General features: G+C 36.4%; 1 protein-coding gene across 2 annotated transcripts; it reads right to left on the bottom strand.

Annotated features, from left to right (window-relative positions):
• Positions 1-686: 686 nt before the first annotated feature.
• On the bottom strand, positions 687-9,728 carry LOC129755619 (polyserase-2-like). 2 transcript variants are annotated; one of them, XM_055752206.1, is made up of 6 exons: positions 9,030-9,728; positions 8,737-8,967; positions 1,721-1,794; positions 1,570-1,664; positions 1,266-1,495; positions 687-1,198 (listed from the first exon to the last, which is right to left on the bottom strand). In XM_055752206.1, the coding sequence occupies exons 1-6, from the start codon at positions 9,715-9,717 to the stop codon at positions 741-743; spliced, it is 1,776 nt and encodes a 591-aa protein (XP_055608181.1). In that variant the 5' UTR covers positions 9,718-9,728; the 3' UTR covers positions 687-740. The 2 variants fall into 2 exon arrangements, with proteins under 2 accessions (XP_055608181.1, XP_055608182.1); XM_055752207.1 differs by having other exon boundaries at positions 1,266-1,492.
• Positions 9,729-17,807: the final 8,079 nt, after the last annotated feature.

Raw genomic sequence — 17,807 nt, 5'->3', positions numbered from 1 at the left:
TGGATGAACTTTTTGCTACATCCCACTTGCACCAATGCAAAACCATCACCCAAATTCGGCAGCGCTTCCATCGCCAATTAACTCTCGTTCTTCAACTCACCAAGCCAGGTAAGGAAAAGTGGTGCAACTGGTAAGACGAGTTAAGACAGATGAGTTGAGTTGAGTTCGATGCACACCTCCGTCAGCATTTTTTTTATTTTCTGATTTCTTGGATGAATTATCCAATAGGGTGAAAATCCATGTAAGAAAATCTTGTTTCGCTTGAATATTTGTATGGCGTGGTAATGTATCGTAATTAGCTTACCAAAATAGCATATAGCCATAAAAGTGGAAGCGATGCACCCATAAGAACAAATAAACGAAGATGAAAAATTTGAGTATTATGGCGTATGTATGGAAGAAGTGACTTTTTGTAAATATAAATCTTGCAGCCTTACCGTTATGATGAATCTAAGTAATTACTCTAAGCTGCATCCTGATTCTCAATTAATAGAAAACCGAAAACCTCTGAAAGGTTTGAAAACAAAGAGCAGAGAACAGAGCACATAAGTTTTTACACATTTTTTTAACACGTTTTTTGGGAAGGTACATCAAATAGCGCAGATTTCAAGTAAGATTTGTATGGAGTTCTTTTGAGTCTATTGATTTTTACCAGTATTTTATATAAATTTTTCAATTTTTTCATCGGTAACATCTCACTCAGCTTGAAGGGTATTTTGAAGTTGACTTTGCAAAAACCCTCAAGCGTCCTTACCAGTCTCGGCATTGAACAACCTAGCTTCGAGCTCTCCGGTTTCGTTGTTCGTGACTAACCGGAAGTAGAACGTGAACCACACCGGCATTTGGGTGGTGGCCACGGCTTCCAGATCCCTTCCCCCGCCCCAGACGATATTCTCGATCCAACCGAGCGTCGAAGCCACCCGGGTGTACAGTGCCACGCTCAAATCGCCCTGCTGCATCCGACTGGTCACTCCGACAACCGTGGACATGCAACTCCGACTGTTGAACGTCTGCAATCCACTTCCGACTATGCCCTGGTTGTGGGACGGTGTATCATCCTCCTCCGACGAAGTTTCCTGCAGCTGGATGCAAATCTGATTGGAGGCCACCTCGGTCGACGAGGTTTTCGACATATAGTCCTTACACTCCTTCAGTGGCATCAACCGATTCTCGGAACTTTCGAAAAACTCGTAGACACCTGATAAAAATTTGGTCATGAGTTTTTGTCAGTTTGTTAAAAATAATCAAAAAAAAATCAAACTGACGTTTCCCACTGAATCCCGTCCTCAGTAGATTGTCGTACAGGTTTTCGGTTCCCTCGTTGGCCAAACAAGCCGGGATCAGTTGGCGTTCCAGTTTTACTCTATCGGTCAGTTCGATTAATCCCAGATCTACTCCAGGCGTACTTTCGCTGTCCGGGTGACGGTAAATGGCTTTAACTTCCAAATCCAAATCGTAGGCAATTCGAATGAACAAATTCGCAATCTTGTCACTGCTGTTAGATTTTGCAAAAATAAAACTTTTTTAAGCATACTGAAACATGTTAGTAGGGTTAAATGGAAAACTTACTAATTTTTCAAACAAAAATTATACGATGTCATGACGAAAAATTCACTAATTAGGACCCCACTGCAGATAAGAATGCTCCCATTAACGATTGCAACCTAGAAAATGAAAATGTATTTCATTTGATTCAATTTGGGTAGATATCTGCTCTTACCGAATGGGGCGATCGGGCATTGTAACACACTCCGTTGTTGCGTTTCCTTGCCAATTGAGCAAACTCCTTACACTCTGAAATGAATAATCAAAAAGTGGCTCTGGTCAATAATCAATCGAACACTCTTTGAGCTGTTAGTTTTGCGAAATATTGACAAATTATTTTCACTTTTTAATATTAATTTATTTAAAATATTAAACTCAAACGTATTTCAGCAGCACAACCCCAAATGGATTTCCTGTAAATATGGTGTAAGTACACTTAAGTAGTTAAAACATACATATAATGCATCAAATCGTCCTGAAATTCTTCGAGCAACTCGAATATGATGTTAGTTTATGTGTATAAAGTCTCTGGAAAAAGTTTATAAACTTTTTTTATTTTCATAATTTTCCGTCTTTTGACATAACTTGATGCAAACAATTCCTCAAATTCCTAATTCTTAAACTAAGTATGACAAATTTCGAAGTGAGAAAATAAAAAACTTATTGAGATTCGTAATACCTCAGAGGTACATCAGTTTTTCGAAAAAAGAATGTTGGAACTTTCGCGAGATGCCGAAATCGAACCGTTCATTCATCAGGAATTCATCATTAAATAGTTCAATAACCTTATTTCAGGTCAACATTCAAAAATTTTCTTGCTGAATAGATTGACGTTGATTCAGTTTTAATCTTTACATAATGCTATCTAAGGGTGATATTTGGACTTTTTGATTATTTTGAGATATTTTAATTTAACATGCTACGAGTACTAAACGAGTACTAAGTACTACACAAAATTCATTTTGATAGGAAAGAACTGAGTATCGAAATATCTCATCTTGATATGATTTTGTTTTTCTCTTTTAATCGTGTTGGAATGAGAGTTTTAAATTCCTGTATACACGCAAAATAATCTGCACGTAGCGGCTACGTGAAAAACTACATAATTTTTATCCAATTAATTTTCACGTAGATGCTTCGAAATCAATAAGTAAACGTAACCCTATAAGAATTCGCGTTTCATGGGACTCACCCACAATTTACGATAATTTTTTGTGATTTTAACTCAGTGTGCTTATGACAAGGGCTTATAACAAGGGCATCCCCTTGTTACACTGTGGTTACCACAAAGTTCACGTAGACTCAATATGATGCTACAAAATCTAAATTTACGTAAAAAAATCCCGTAGAAATAATTTCTAAATTATTCTGAGTGTAAGCTTTCGAAGCAGGTAGATTGAGTGAGGCTGAAAAAAAAACAACTGTTTGTATCGAAGAAGATAAAATCTTTTATTTTTCCTAAACGATTAGAAGTAGATTTTGATTCCAATGCTACATATTTGAGTAAGAAAATAATATTTCGTTGAGATGGGTTTACGTATTAATTTTGATATGCTCTCCTGATCGGGAGCCCGATCAGAAGAGAATAACAAAATTATATTAAAATAAAATATTTTGATATTCACTTTTTTCATATCAAAATATGATATTATTGAGTACTCGTAGGATGTTAAAAAATCTTGGCATCTAGTGCCTAACTCTTAATTTCAATCAACCCTAATTTATTTTGCAAATGAAAGTGAATCTTATAAAGATCATTTCATCAGAATATTTCGATGCTCTAGAATCAATAAATTTTTGTCAAAATAATATTTCTCAAATTGGACTGAAAATCTGTCAGTGTTGCTAGTTTCTTTTCAAGGAAAAAGAATGCTCTGTTTGGAACGCTACTCTCACCGCGAACGTCTTCATCAAAGCTGTAGCCAGAGAATATTGTAGTAAGCTCCATATATTGGAATTCCACTTGCATTGCATAAAAACAAAACTTTCAAGAAAAAACAAAAAAAAATGATATTCTTTTAACAAATTTTCGCGAGTTTTCCATACAAAATTTCCCATCAAAACCCGGGTATCTAAATCTCAGTTTTAAAATCTGCAAAACAAAAATCTGCAAAACATGGGCTACAGGGTTTTTGAAATTAAAAAAAGTTGCAACTCGACAACACATTTTAAATGTTGAATCCTGCCTGTAGCTTGCTTGTACGGCCAGAGGATTCAAGATTAATCAGATCAACCCGAAGCTTGCCAGATTGTCCGTTTTCACCAGGGAATGTCCGGACATTTGATACACATTTTGAGAAAGGTTCGTTCCGACCCGGTTGCGCGGATTTCGTTGAAAAGATCCTGGATTTAACCTGGTTTCAGGCACTTTATTTTCAAAATCAAATAAAAACTTTGATTTAAATATTCAATTATTATTATTATATTGGCGTGAAAATTTAAATTTTTGGAGTACGGCTTGAACAAAATGACCATGAACGGTTTCTAGAAGCTTAAAATACAATTCGACATCAGCTTATATGATAAACAAAATATTATTTATGTAGGTGTTTTTTTCTGGATTTTTTTGAGTAGTTCCTGGATTTGGTAAAATTTGGATTGAAAATTTTGAAATAAATGCCAGATATTGTCAAGTTTCTATGTAAAATATTTCGAATATGCGCGGGAAAAATTATGGTAGCTTTAAGTACCGTCAACTGTGGCAACATGCAACACTTTTCAACTTCAATGGCTTCTAAAATCTTAGTGCCTACAGATAATCATACCTCTTGTACATCAAAAGTTTTAAAGTTGATGGGACACCAAATTGACGTAGTCAGAAAATATATTGGTTTTACCAGTTATTTTTAAATTTTCAAAAAAACAAGCGATTTTCCCCCTACTAAGAAAAAGGCAACAAACTCTGTTATTAATGAAAAATCAAGTGAAAACGTTTGAAAATTTATAGTTATGTATATAGATACATTTGTGATGTTGTAAATTTATTCAAATGCAAGTATAAGTGATGAAAAAGGTGATTGCAGGGAATTTGAATAAACAAAAATCCCTGCGAAGTGTAAAATAACGCATAAATCCACGTTCGATTTGATGGAAGCTCAAATGAACGTTTTCGTCGATTACTGTTCACTGTCATATTCATCTTACTTTGGGAGTGAATAAAAATAACTGTTTGAAGATTAATAGTAAAAATACTTACAACTTTTTGTTTCGGATTGAGTTCTGTGTTAAGATCCCTATTTTGCGGTACCCAACCAATTTCATGAAAATAAATAATCGATTACTCTCTACTTACATTCATGATCATTTTTTCGGCGAAAATTCAAAGGCGCAACAAAGTTTGCCGGGTCAGCTAGTTTTTATTATATTTTTTCGTTTGGGACACATTTTAAAATGGTAAAACTATATCTTAATGTTACATTTTGTTAGATTTTTCAAACAAAGTGCAATAACTCAAAAAAAATGTTTTTAGATAACAAGTTTGTTGTGTTGTTCTATTTGGCAATTTTTTTTAACATTTGATCTATGTAAGACATTCCAGTTTCGAGATATATGTATGTAGCTGAGGAATTAAGTATCCCCAGGGATTAAGTATCCTCATTCTCCCCTACCGAAAATGAACTAAATAAAAACGCTGCCGAGCGAGGAAAAGACCATGATCCTTAAAAACAAAAATATTAAAAAAAAATTTTAGTTTGTAAAAAAACTCATTTAGAACAGGATAATATTTTTATCAACGTAGGATTTAGATGACTAATCTTTGAAACCATATATTCAAATGTATACACAACATTGATGAGTTGCTTCCTGAGCCGATGTCTGTGAGTTCGAACCCTAGAGTAAACATCGAAAACAGTCGTACCGGATAAGTTTTTCAACAAATGTCCGCCAACTGCAACGTTGATATAAGTCGCGAATGCCATAAAGATGGTAAAACGACTATAATCAAAACAAAAAAAAATCATCAACATTGATGATAATCAGTCCGTATGTAGAACAGTTACAAAATGCTTATCAATGGGAATTCCCGCTTACGTTATGGATGATGCTCATCTACAAACAATGTTCAAGCGAGCGAAAACGTTTTGGTAATTGATTTGGTCTAGCTGTGGTTGCTTTTTTATTGGAAATAGAATTATTAAACTGAGGATAAGATTATGAAAGTAAAATCAAAGCCCTCCAACCATGACGTAGTACCAAAGACCTTCAACGGAATAAGACTATTGAGTCATTAGTTGAAAACATTTTTTTTAAATTTATTCAATATCTGTATCTGTAGTAAGAAACTCACACTTTTACTCTTGACATCCATCCAAGTAATTTTTATTATAGTTAAAATTGAAATTACACCGAACAAAGTGGAAAAAATCCATCGATTTGACATTTGCAAATACGCATCCCGATCAGGAGAGCATAACTAAATTGTTATTCAAATCCATCTTAACGAGATATTATTAACTTATTCAGATATAGCACAAAACCAGTTATTTTTTCTGCCTAAATTTACCTGCTATGAAAACTTTTATTCGAATTTAAGGCTCTCATTCCAATGCATCAGGCATGGTTCTGTGGAAGCGTGCGCGCTTCTCAACCTTAAGGTCGAGGTTTCGAATCTCCTGCCTGTACCGCAAACTTTTCAAGAATTGTTAAAGTTAGATGCATGAAACTTTGAGTACAAGGCAGGAGGCAGTTCAACATTGCATACAAGTGCGTGATACAAGCGGAGGATTGCAAAAGAGAGAGAATTCTTTGCATTTGGAATGGTGATGATCAAAATTCCACAACAGCTTCACAATTTGCAACAATTCGCAACAATTCGAACGTTTTTTCTCTCTCTCTCTCTCTCTCTCTCTCTCTCTCTCTCTCTCTCTCTCTCTCTCTCTCTCTCTCTCTCTCTCTCTCTCTCTCTCTCTCTCTCTCTCTCTCTGAGCACTGGCTCCTCTCATTTTAACTTAATTCTTCTCATTTTCCCGCACAAATTGCCACAAATTACCACAATTTCAATCATTGGCTGCACAATTTATGTGAGCATTAACGTATCTTCTCCCTTTATCTCAGTTCCCTGGATACAAGACAAAAACTGCATAATACAACCTTGTATACAAGAATTATATTTTTTGTTTTTTGGTGGTCTAAATCCTATCTGAATGAGTCATAATCTATATATATAAAAAGCAATTTCTGTATGTTTGTTTGTTTGTTTGTTTGTTTGTCCTCTATAGACTCAGCCGTCTTAAGGGCTAGAGAGCTGAAATTTGGCATGGATGCTCATTAGGACCAGGAACAATGAAAAATGTTTTTAGATTTTCGGATGACCCCTTCTGAAGGGGGTCGTCCATAAAACACAAATATTGTTTTCGCGATATTGACGTTACTTTTCGTCCGATCGTGTTAAAAATTTGCACATTAGTGTTTTGAAATCGATTTCAGGTGTCAAATTTTGTGTAAGGGGTCAGCCAAAGCGGTCGTCCATATTAACTGATCGCTGTTTTTCGTATTCAGATGAAAATTGGTACACGATCGTTTTGAGTGACGTGCAATCGATTTGAGGTATCAAATTCAGTGTAAGGGGCCTGCAAAAGGGGTCGTCCATATTAAATTTTCAGTATCTTAGTGATATTGACGTTTTTAAACATCGGATTGGGGTGAAAATTAGCACATAGGAGTTATTAGGGACAAACAACTGATTTCACTTATCAAAACTAAAATCGGGGGTCGGCCAAAGGGGTCGTCCACATTAACTATTCACTGTTGATGCGATATTGTCGTTATTATACATCGGATTCAGACGAAAATTGGTACACGAGAGTTTTGAGAGATGAGCAATGGATTTCAGGTATTAAATTCAGTGTAAGGGGCCGGCAAAGGGGGTCGTCCATATAATCATATTCGTCCATTTCAATATTTTTGCAATATCGTCGTTATTTTACATCGGTTTGGGATGAAAATTTGCACACGGTAGTTTTCAGGGACGAGCAACCGATTTCAGATGTCAAAGGTTTTGCCAGGGGTCGACGAAAGGGGTCGTCCATATAAATTAATTCTTCACTGATTTTAGCAATATTGACGTTATTATACAATGGATTGCTATGAAAATTTGCACACGGGAGTTTTGAGGGAAGGGCAATCGATTTCAGTCATCAAAGATTGTATAAGAGCCCCCGAAAGGGGTTTAGCTTTTTGGCAATAATTGCGTTGTTATGCAATGATCGAATCGATATTCATACAGGTGGTTTTTTGGCACGGTCAAAGGATTTCTGATTTAAAATTTAGTAGCAGACGACAGACAAAGTGATCGACCAATATTTTTGCAATTATTACTTAACAATGAATTCAGAAGTGCATCTGGAAAATGCTTGACAATGGGCTTTCATACAAACTGTTCATGACATATTCCAAGTTGAAAGCGTAACGGAGTTCGTATGGGATCAGCTAGTATTGATATAATGCTATCATGGTTGGTCGGCTCCTCCCAAACAACAAAGAGCCGGGGGAAAACAACACTGTTTTCAGTTCGGCTTCCGAGTTTTATCCTCTTTCGCTGATCGTGCTCCACTCGTAAACCGAGTTTACACGAGCTGTAAGTCACTTGGAGCTCTTAGATGTCTCCTCAACACAATGCGCCAAAGATTTGCCCGGAGAAGGGAATTCTTTTCATCAGCGGATGTGAATGTTCTTGCTCACTCTTATGCGTTGACAATCTCACTCTGGATTTCAGTGCGATTTTTCTCTCCCCGTAGAGCTTGGGGGAGCACCCGAAGAAAAAAATAGCACTCTCTTTCACTGGACAAGCCGATCAGAGGAGTTTTGCCATCCATGAATGCTATCAAGAGGTGATATAATTTAGCTATGATTGCATGGACATATTTCAAATTTCACCGATCAATCAAAGACTTTTCGGAATTTTTATTCAAACGATCTATCGTTCAATTTTGCCAATGATGCTATGTAATTGATTACACGCGATTGGCATAGAGGCTGAATTTTGGGTGTAGGAATTTTATCCCGGATTACAGGATTCATCGTCACCTGATTCGGGAGGAACTCCATTCGAGTTTCGTTACAATTAAACAATTTCTCTATGATTCGGAGAGTCATTATTGCGAGCCGTAAAATCTAAGTGTGTAGGTTATCAGAGGATACAGAGTATTAATATGATAATTAAGGGATTTGAGTAATTTAATTAGTACTTACTTTGCTCGCTAATCCTCTTCGGTAAGTTATCGTAATGCTCGATTTCGTCCCGGGTCAAGCTACTGATCCACGGATAGTAGTACGCAATGTTGGTGAATGCGACATACTTATCAACGTTGCAGCCTCCAGTAAGAGTTTTGCCCGAAAAAGAAACGATCCCCCGCAGCTCGTAATGATCCCCGGTACTGAAGTACATTCCACCGCCACTATCCCCCAGACACACACTTGTACCTGAAGTGAAACGTGATTGTAACATCTTAATTTAATGGTTATTTTAACGCTTCTAAACTCACTATTCCGATCACTTGCACAGTACACTGCCTCGGAGATAAAACGCCCAAACAGCGTCGGATCACTCTCGATACATTCGGTGTAGCTAACCACAGGCATGCGGGCCGTTTTAAGCTTCATCGATACCGATCCATGCTCATCCAACCCCCATCCAGCGACCCATCCTCTCTCGCCTATCAAATCATCCCGCAGGCCTCTCCGGACATCTTCCATACAAATGGGAACCACAAAATCCGAGTACCGAACAATTTTCTCCAGAACCAAAACGGCAATATCATGCCTATTGGGACTGTACTCAGGATGGACGTGAACTTCACTCACATTTCTCACCTGCACCTGATCCGGATAATCGTACAAATCGTGCTTCCCCAGTTCCACCATGAGCTTGTCCCCCTCAAAGGGTAGTCCATTTTTCTGAACCACGCAATGGGCCGCCGTAAGAATGTGCCTTTGATCGATCAACGTCCCCCCGCATTTGTAGCTGAAATTGCCGCTTTCCTCCTGATACAGGGCCACGTGCCATGGCCATTGACCAAGTTCGGCACTCCAACCGTGATGGATCAGCTGCTCCCCGAATCGCTTCTGGATACCACACCTGTAGAGGGCATTGTTACCGGTAAACTCATCGTCATCCGAGCAATTCACCTGGAACCAAAAAAGCGCTGTCGCCAAAACGCTAACTATCCTCATCTCGACCTAGACAGCTTAGTCGGGGAACTAACACGGTCCCGAGTTAATTTCATCGTTTCAGCGTTGAAATATCAAACCTCACATTCGTTGACTCACAGGGGTTCCCGAGTTGAAAGAAAAAGCGCAGCCGCAGCATTTAACGATCCCGCGAAACCCACATTAGACAATTATACTCGTACGGGTACACTGCCAGCAAAAATAGTAATAACTTTGTTTGTGGAGCAGATCTTTTTCGTATAAGATGTTCAAGATTTTAATAGGAAACTTTTGATTTTGAGCTGAAATTAGTTAAGCCCTTTGAGCAGCTAAGTTGTTATAACAATTGAGCTGCTCAAGAAGGTTTGAAGCAGTTTAAACTGAACTGGTTTAAGCTCAATATCAAAAGTTTACTATAACTTATAATTCCAAATTGTCGTAGATCTTCTACCCTAAGCAAGTGTTTGATCAATTTCGATAGACAGTGTTTACAAGTTGTGAGCCGTTAGCTATCTTGCTGTAATTATCTGCATCGTCCGTTTGTAATGAACAGGCAACGTTATGTTATTCTGAATGTCACGATATGTGTCTTCTCTCAGGGAAAAGTTGAGTTAAATAGTTTTTTTGTTCGCTACACTGATCATCGTCATAGATAGAACTAGTGGTTTCACTTTCACGGAAACTTTTTGCACAAAGAAAAGTTTTATTTCACAATCCATTTACAGATCCCGTCCGTTTTGGCAACACGTCCCTATATTTTGTGTTGCCAAAATCGAATGTTGCCAAAATCGAACGGTTTTCTTTTTCTTATTTTTTTTTTTAAATTATTTTAAAAAAATATCTATTATTATTGGCAAAAACATTATTTTTTGTAAATTTTCAATCATTTGTAGGTAGTAATTTTTTGTTTTTTTCATCATGTTTTTGATGCATTTTGCACTTTTCTTAATTTGTTTTTAATGTCTGTTTCAATTTGTCATATTTGCTGTTTTTGTAAATCTTCATCATTTTTTAGTTGTTTTTTGTCATTTTCAGTCATTTGTTTGAATTTGTTTTTTAACTTTTTGAATTTTTCATCTTTTTGTCATTTTTGAGTACTTTATAAATTTTTAAAAAAACTTTTGTTTTTATTGTTGCATTTTATCACCATTTTAGAACATAAAAACGTATTTATGATATTTGTCTAAAATAAATTGGCTAACGAAAATTAAAAGGTTATGTTGTTTCTAAAAACCGTTCATGTGCCAAAATCGAATGTTGCCAAAATCGAATGTTGCCAAAAACGAACGGGGTCTGTATATGAAAATGAAACTACTGTGAGACAACAATTTTGTTTTTCTTTTGAATCACTTTTTAGTTTTTTGGAAAACTTTGGAAAACTTGTGGTTCTTAATATTCCACTGGTTAATCCTTATTGCATAGATGAAATCTCAAAAAGGCTCTCGAAATGGGAAGAGAAAGAAAAAATGAATGGTTTTTTTTTTATTTTAACACTACCAAAGCAACCAAAATTCCTTTAAAAAGGGTTCATAGAAAATTAAACAGCTCTCGTTTCTGTCTTTAGAGAATGCTAATCAGCCTAAAATTGAATTTCTTAAAGCTACTTTGAAGTTCGTTTGAAAGTGGCTGAAGTGAATGCTATTCAGCCTCTAAGTAATTAGTATTTAAACTTATAAGTTTAATGGCATCATAATGCCATTTTAGATGATTGAATGGGTTGATTGGGTTGACCTTATTTCGTTTAACGGACTTTTAGTACACTTAATAAATAATGACAAAAATTTGCATCATAAAACATTTATTCGAATCTGTTATCATTGATAATAAAAATCCGAAAGTGCTTGTGATATATATAGCTCAGTTGGCAAGTCAGTTGCCTCCTGAGCCGACGTCCGTGAGTTCGAGCCCAAGAGTAAACATCGTACACAGTTTTACCGGATAAGTTTTTCAATAACTGTCTGTCAACTGTAGCTTTGATATAAAGTCGCGAATGCCATAAAGATGGAAAAACGACTATAATTAAAACAAAAAAAAAATCTAAAAGTTCTTACAAAATGTTACATATTTGAACCATCGACGACTTTCTTTAGGTGTATCAGCAATAGCTGTAATGTATCTATTTAAATTCCTTATAATGTTGGATAAATTAGTTTTAAATTGATGTTTCTCTGAGTATAGATTATTTAGCTTCAATCTGAATCCTTGATTATATACTTACTTACTTACTTAATGTTCCCGCGCCGATCCTCCGGTGCACAGGGCCGTGGTAAAAGACCTCCACTGTTGACGATCCGGAGCCAGCGTCTTCACTCGGTCCCAGTCAAGATTCTCGTCGACAGTTTTTTTTAATTTAATGTAATTTTTATTCAGTCATTTTGTTGACCAATTGATGTTTACAATCTAAGGGATTCAGCTACAGGCTTTTCATCTTCAGTTACAGTTTTTAAAGTTAAGTTATTGTTTGATTTTGGTTTCCAATTGATTGCTTTAGCAATTTGACTCTATCTGTTCTGTTTAAATCCTCGTCGACAGTTCGGATTTCGCCGGCTAAATAGGCTTCGCCGCCAGTTTCTGGGTCTGCCTCTTCTTCGATATCCCTCTGGATTCCATTCAAGCGCCTCTCTGCAAATCTCGTTCTCATCTCTTGGCAGCATGTGCCCAATAAATCTCCACTTACGTTCCCGAATCTCGATTTCTAGCGCCCTTTGATGACACCGGCGATGTAGTTCCTCATTCGAGATCCAGTTACCAGGCCATCAAGCGCGGATGATATTCCTCAGGCAGCGGTTTACAAATACTTGCAGTTTTCGCGTCGTTACCGTATATGTGCACCAAGTTCCGCACCCGTACAGCAATACGGATTTGACGTTTGAGTTGAAGATTCGGATTTCCGTTCGTAGAGAGATCTGGCATGACCGCCAGATGTTTCGGAAACTTGCAAACGCAAATCGGACCTTTCAGATCCGGGTTGTGATGTCTTTCTTTGTACAACCATCAGGCGTTATCTAGCTACCAAGCTACTGGAAGCACTCCACTTTATATGAAGGATAATAAATTCAAAACTAGTTTTGTTTTAGAAGTAGATTTGTTGGTTTGTCAGTTATCAATGATCGATTTGACTCAAAATCGGTCAATTTCCAAATTTCCACACGTCAAATCACTAAAACAAGAGCTGATAGAAAAAATCTGACGAATGATTCTAATTCAGGAAGCCAAAATCCTTCAAAAACAATTATTGAATCATAGGCACCAAAAATGGTGTTCCCAGGCCAAGTGTAATTGATGGATTTTGTTTCATTCAACTGCAGGTTTTTTTTCCCAGCGAGCATCCGGGGCTAACAAATCTGAGCTATTTTATCAAAAAACCTGACAAAATTTACAACTCAAAATCCGGTAAAATTGGAACAGAACCTAGGAATTGAATTATTCAATAAATATCATGAAGAATAATTTGAATCGTATTTTAAATTGTTCGTGTTAATTTTGATGAAACTTGTTCAAAAATATTTGTTTTTACTCTCAAAAGAAAAGCATAGTAAAACTACTAAATCAGTGGTTTAAATGAACAACAGGCAACCATATTTGTGAGTCAATTATTGCGTATTCAGAGAAAAATTGGATTTACGCAACGGTAGTTAGACCCGAAATTTGACAACCGTAATTTGACAGCTCTGCTGATAGGTTGCATTTTTGTCAGTGTAGCCGAAAACCACTAAAGAAAATCATCATATGATATGTACATGTTCATATATCGTTTTTTTTAAAAGATGCATTAAATTATTATTTGAATGAATGAATCGACTTTTCGGCGAGTTTTGTAAATTATTAGATATCGATAAGAGTCGGTTACTTTAAAACATCTATGACTTGTATATTATGTGATGATGTTAAATGTTTGTGTTAACTCAATTCATTCAAATTTAGGATTTCAAGTCTAGTTTCTTTTCAATATTTCTATCGCGCCAGGACTAAATTTGACTTTAGTCGGACTTCGAACTTCCGACGAAGAAAAATTATGTTTGTTCTAGATTGTCGGAAGTATGTGTTGTCAGTTGCCAAACGATGCACAATATTTGTTTGATTGAGTCGAATGGCGATTTGCAACAAAGCAAAGCACATTTGCAAGTTTGACACGTTGTTGATTTTAACTTAATATTTTAATAATTATTTTCACGTCGTTTTGTTTTTTGTGATTTTCATCCGCAAAGATGATTCATCGCTCAAGATTTTTCAGTCGTTATTTTAATCGTTATTCAAATAATGATTGAAAAATCTTGAGAAATAAATCATTCTTGCGGATGAAAATCACAAAAAATCAGCAACTTAGAGATAGCTGGCAAAAGTAGTTTGACTCCTTTTTTGCATTTTTACCGAAACTAAACTCTGGAATAAGTTTTTGACAATTTTTTCCACACACGAAAATTTGCTAAAAAGATTCAAAGTTTGAAAGAAAAAAAACCTTTTATTGTATGTTTATTTTATGCATTAAAAAAGGAGAAAAACAATTCGAAATTAGCTTCGCATTTTTTCCTTCTTCTGAAATTCTGATAGAAGTTTTAAAACAAGTTTTATTACTGTCTGGACCAGAGGGGGCCAAACCAAAGCCCTCGAGTCCCTGGTCGTTCCTCTGGAGACTCAGTGGAGGGTGGGCACACAAGGCCTTCTTTTCTGGCGGAGCTCCTCAAGGTCGGCTTTCACAAAATTGCTGATCAAGGACTGTTCGGAAAGGATCAAACACTCTACCACTGAATTGATTTTTATGTGTTTTTATTAATTTACCTTTGTGTTTTGTGTGGCGCGTTTCTCGTTGGGCCGGCCTTTGCTGCTGTTGACGCTACTCCTTCGGAACGCTACGGGTATTTGGGGTGTGGCTAGGCAGTTGACAAGAATTGGCGATAACTTTGCCAATTCCTTGCCAGCTCCTCAGGCTCATTCCGTTCAGCCTTCCAAATAGTGGATTCCCTTCGGGATTCGATCCTGTATTACGGTGGGTGGTTGTCTGCCAAAGTGGTCCAAACTGCAGAAACGCGGTACCAGATTGGAACCTCCCCGATACTAGTTGGTCCCGGAGGGCATAAAGCATATGCTCCTAAGTTTTGGGTCCTGGTGGATAAAAGGCCGATAAAACTTCTGCGAGGACTACCAAGATCTCTTCACTTTTACCTGATTCGCCTTTCTCAACTGCGCTCTGGTGTTTTTCCGCTATCGGACTTTATTGAACTTTTAACTTTCGATAGTTCAACCCTTAAAAATATAGTTGGGTTAAGTCCTATTGATGCGCAAACTGGCTGTCTTGGCGGTCAAAGCGGAAAGAGATCTTCTTGGTGTTAGTTTTGGTAATAATTTGGCTAATACCTTTTTTAATTTGTGCGTTCCTTTTATACCCGTTCTAGTACAGCATTTTGTGTGTTTGTTTCAGTGTACCTCTGTTAACATGTTGTGTTCTTGTGAGTCCTGTATTTTATTGAACTAAATCTATCTTGCTCTGATGAACTAATAATTTAAATAATGAAGTAACATAGAACAATAAACAAATAATTTAAGTAATTAAACAAATAAAGAATAATTTTAGGAAAACTTTACCGAGTTGAATATCGCAACGGTAACAGTTTACCACAGTTCTTAGGTAAACAATGTTTCAATCAGAACGTTACCATGTGCAGTAATCTTTTCAAATGGTTTGAAACGTTGCTGAAAAATCATGATTGATTCAGAAACATGATGTTTGTCTTAGTAAAAAAACGCATGAAAATTTTCTACAGATTTATTTCAGTTTCAAAGTTTAGTTTCCATGTTTGCGGTAATGCTTCTTCATCTTCAGGAAGAGTTGAGAAAACCCATATTAAGTCTGAACGAGCAATATTGAGCTCAAAAATGAACTGTTCAGAGCCCTATAGTTAACTAAATACTAAAAAAATATGTATTAATTTGACTTACATTGGCTAAGCGCAATCAAGTTATTTATTGTAAGAGAACATCCTGCTATGTCAAACATGTTTTAAACTCAAAATAAAACTAAAAACTATCCAAAAGTTGAACTAATTATAAAGAGAACAAATCTAGAGTTTGTTTTGATTAGGTCGTAAGAGCCACCGACCGTGTTTCGAGAAAATCGCAGTTGAAGTTTTGTAACTTATTTTTAATTCTTATATTTAAAATACCGCTCAGAATTGTCTGGAAATTTGGTATATGTTGCAAAAATAGATTAGAAAGAGGGTAGGGTATTTGATTGAAGTATAAATTTGGGTTTTCGATTAAACATGCATTTACGACCTTTGGCATTTTATGTTTGGCGCAAACGTCCTTTTGCATATTGATTAGATTTACCTTACAAATTCATTTCATGAGTCTAAAACTATGCTTATTCTTCCTAACTTGCTTCAAGTACTATAGACATTTACCATTGCATGGTTATTCTGCATGTTATGGCTCAATAATAGGCATGTGATTCAGAAGAAAACATCTTCTAGTAATTTTCCGAGCACCTAAAATAGAGCATAAAAAAGAGTACTCACGTTTAATTCCCTGGACCGTTGCCTGGGTCCCGCTGGTGATATGAGTTCTACAGAATTATTTTGCGAAACGCGCGGTAATTGTTCAAATCTCTACCCTAATCCAGCAAGTCTAGGGGAGCAATATCCTTTCCACCACTTTAGCAGCCTGGAATCGGTGCTGCGAAGGACTGTCCATTATGTATAACTCCTTTCCACTTTGCTGGTTACTTCTTGTTACTTTTAATTGTAGCTATCTGTTTTGTCAGCTGCCTCTGTGATGAAAAAAATATTGAATTTGAAAATTTTATTTATCTAATCATGAGAGTTTCACTAATTGAACTTACCCGGTACCAATTGAAGAAACTTTTATTACAGGATAGCTTAAACTACTTTAACTAACTAATCCCGTGTATATTTTTAACTTTTTAACGTTTGTCGGAGCATTTTCTTAGAAAATGCATTAGGTCGTAAAAACCAACTTGTTGCAATGTTATGAAGCGACCTTTGTTTTGCACGATAATCTAGTGCAGTGCAAAAAGTCGCAAAAACCAAATTACACTCGAAACTGAGAAAGTCGTTATACGTCATAATTTAAAATCATTTTGTAAAAGTTATTTATTGACCAAATTAAACCAAGTTTTTACCAAACATAAAACACTCGTTTATTAATCGTTTGCAGTCAATAACTCAATTTTGTTTATATTGGTTCATACGACCTAATCAAAACAAACTCTAGAAATATCTGCGATGAAAGACTGCATCGATTTGACTCTGAAGTTGCAGATGATTTTGTTGACCATCTCTTCGATAGATTCAATCCGATGAAGATCTTAGGCGCTGTGCCAAGGTGGAAGCTGCAAAATCATTTTCAGAACCTTGTACTGAATCCTCTGGATGGCTTTCCTGTTGAAGAGAGAATAAAGAGATTTAGTGTATATATTACATTAAGATTGAATATCTTCAATGTGATTTTTGAAAGTAAGATTATGATTAAATGTGAGTTCCAAATGCTTCACGCTATCAGACCATTCTAATGGAACCCCATTTAAAGTTCCATTAGGTTTTAAAAATTCAGCTCTTATGGGGAAATAAAATAAGTTGAGTTTTAGAAGCGTTAGGAGAAATTTTCCACATTTTCAAGTAATTCAAAAAGGAATTTAAATTTAGCTGCAATCTACTACGTACCCTGCAATCACCCTGCGCGCGACCGCCGCCAATTGGACGAGAGGATATTGCATGCCAACTGCACAGCGACCAAACAACAGGGCTCAGTCTCGCTAAAAGTTCATTTCAAACCGTGAGTACTCATACAAATCAGACATGTTGCTCAGTGATTGATACTATACAGTTTCATTTTAGAAGGCATCGCAACCTTAGGGTACGAATACAATGAGCGCGAAGCGAACTGCGAAGCGAAATATTCATTCACCGGATGAATTTCGCAAGTTCGTTTTTGAAGGCCAGCCACAGTGCACGTGAATTGCGAAGCGGTTCAACACTGAAAAAAACCTTCGGTGTTTTGCAGAAATTAATCACACGTGAAAAAATCTTTGCAAATTAATTTGCAGAATCAGAACTGTGAGCGAGGGATACGTACCGCGCGAAAAAAAAACTAATCCG

Source organism: Uranotaenia lowii, chromosome 3 (genome assembly GCF_029784155.1).
Source record: "Uranotaenia lowii strain MFRU-FL chromosome 3, ASM2978415v1, whole genome shotgun sequence".
NCBI lineage: Eukaryota > Metazoa > Arthropoda > Insecta > Diptera > Culicidae > Uranotaenia > Uranotaenia lowii.
Note: the sequence above shows the minus strand (reverse complement) of the source record. Positions and strands in the feature narration are given on the sequence as shown.

Coding starts and splice junctions, on each gene's coding strand:
- LOC129755619 (XM_055752206.1), bottom strand. CDS start 9,717: ATGAGGATAGTTAGCGTTTTGGCGACAGCGCTTTTTTGGTTCCAGGTG. Junction 1,795..8,736: donor GAAGAGGATTAGCGAGCAAA/GTAAGTACTAAT, acceptor TATTCATTTCAG/AGTGTAAGGAGTTTGCTCAA. Junction 1,665..1,720: donor ATGCCCGATCGCCCCATTCG/GTAAGAGCAGAT, acceptor TTCATTTTCTAG/GTTGCAATCGTTAATGGGAG.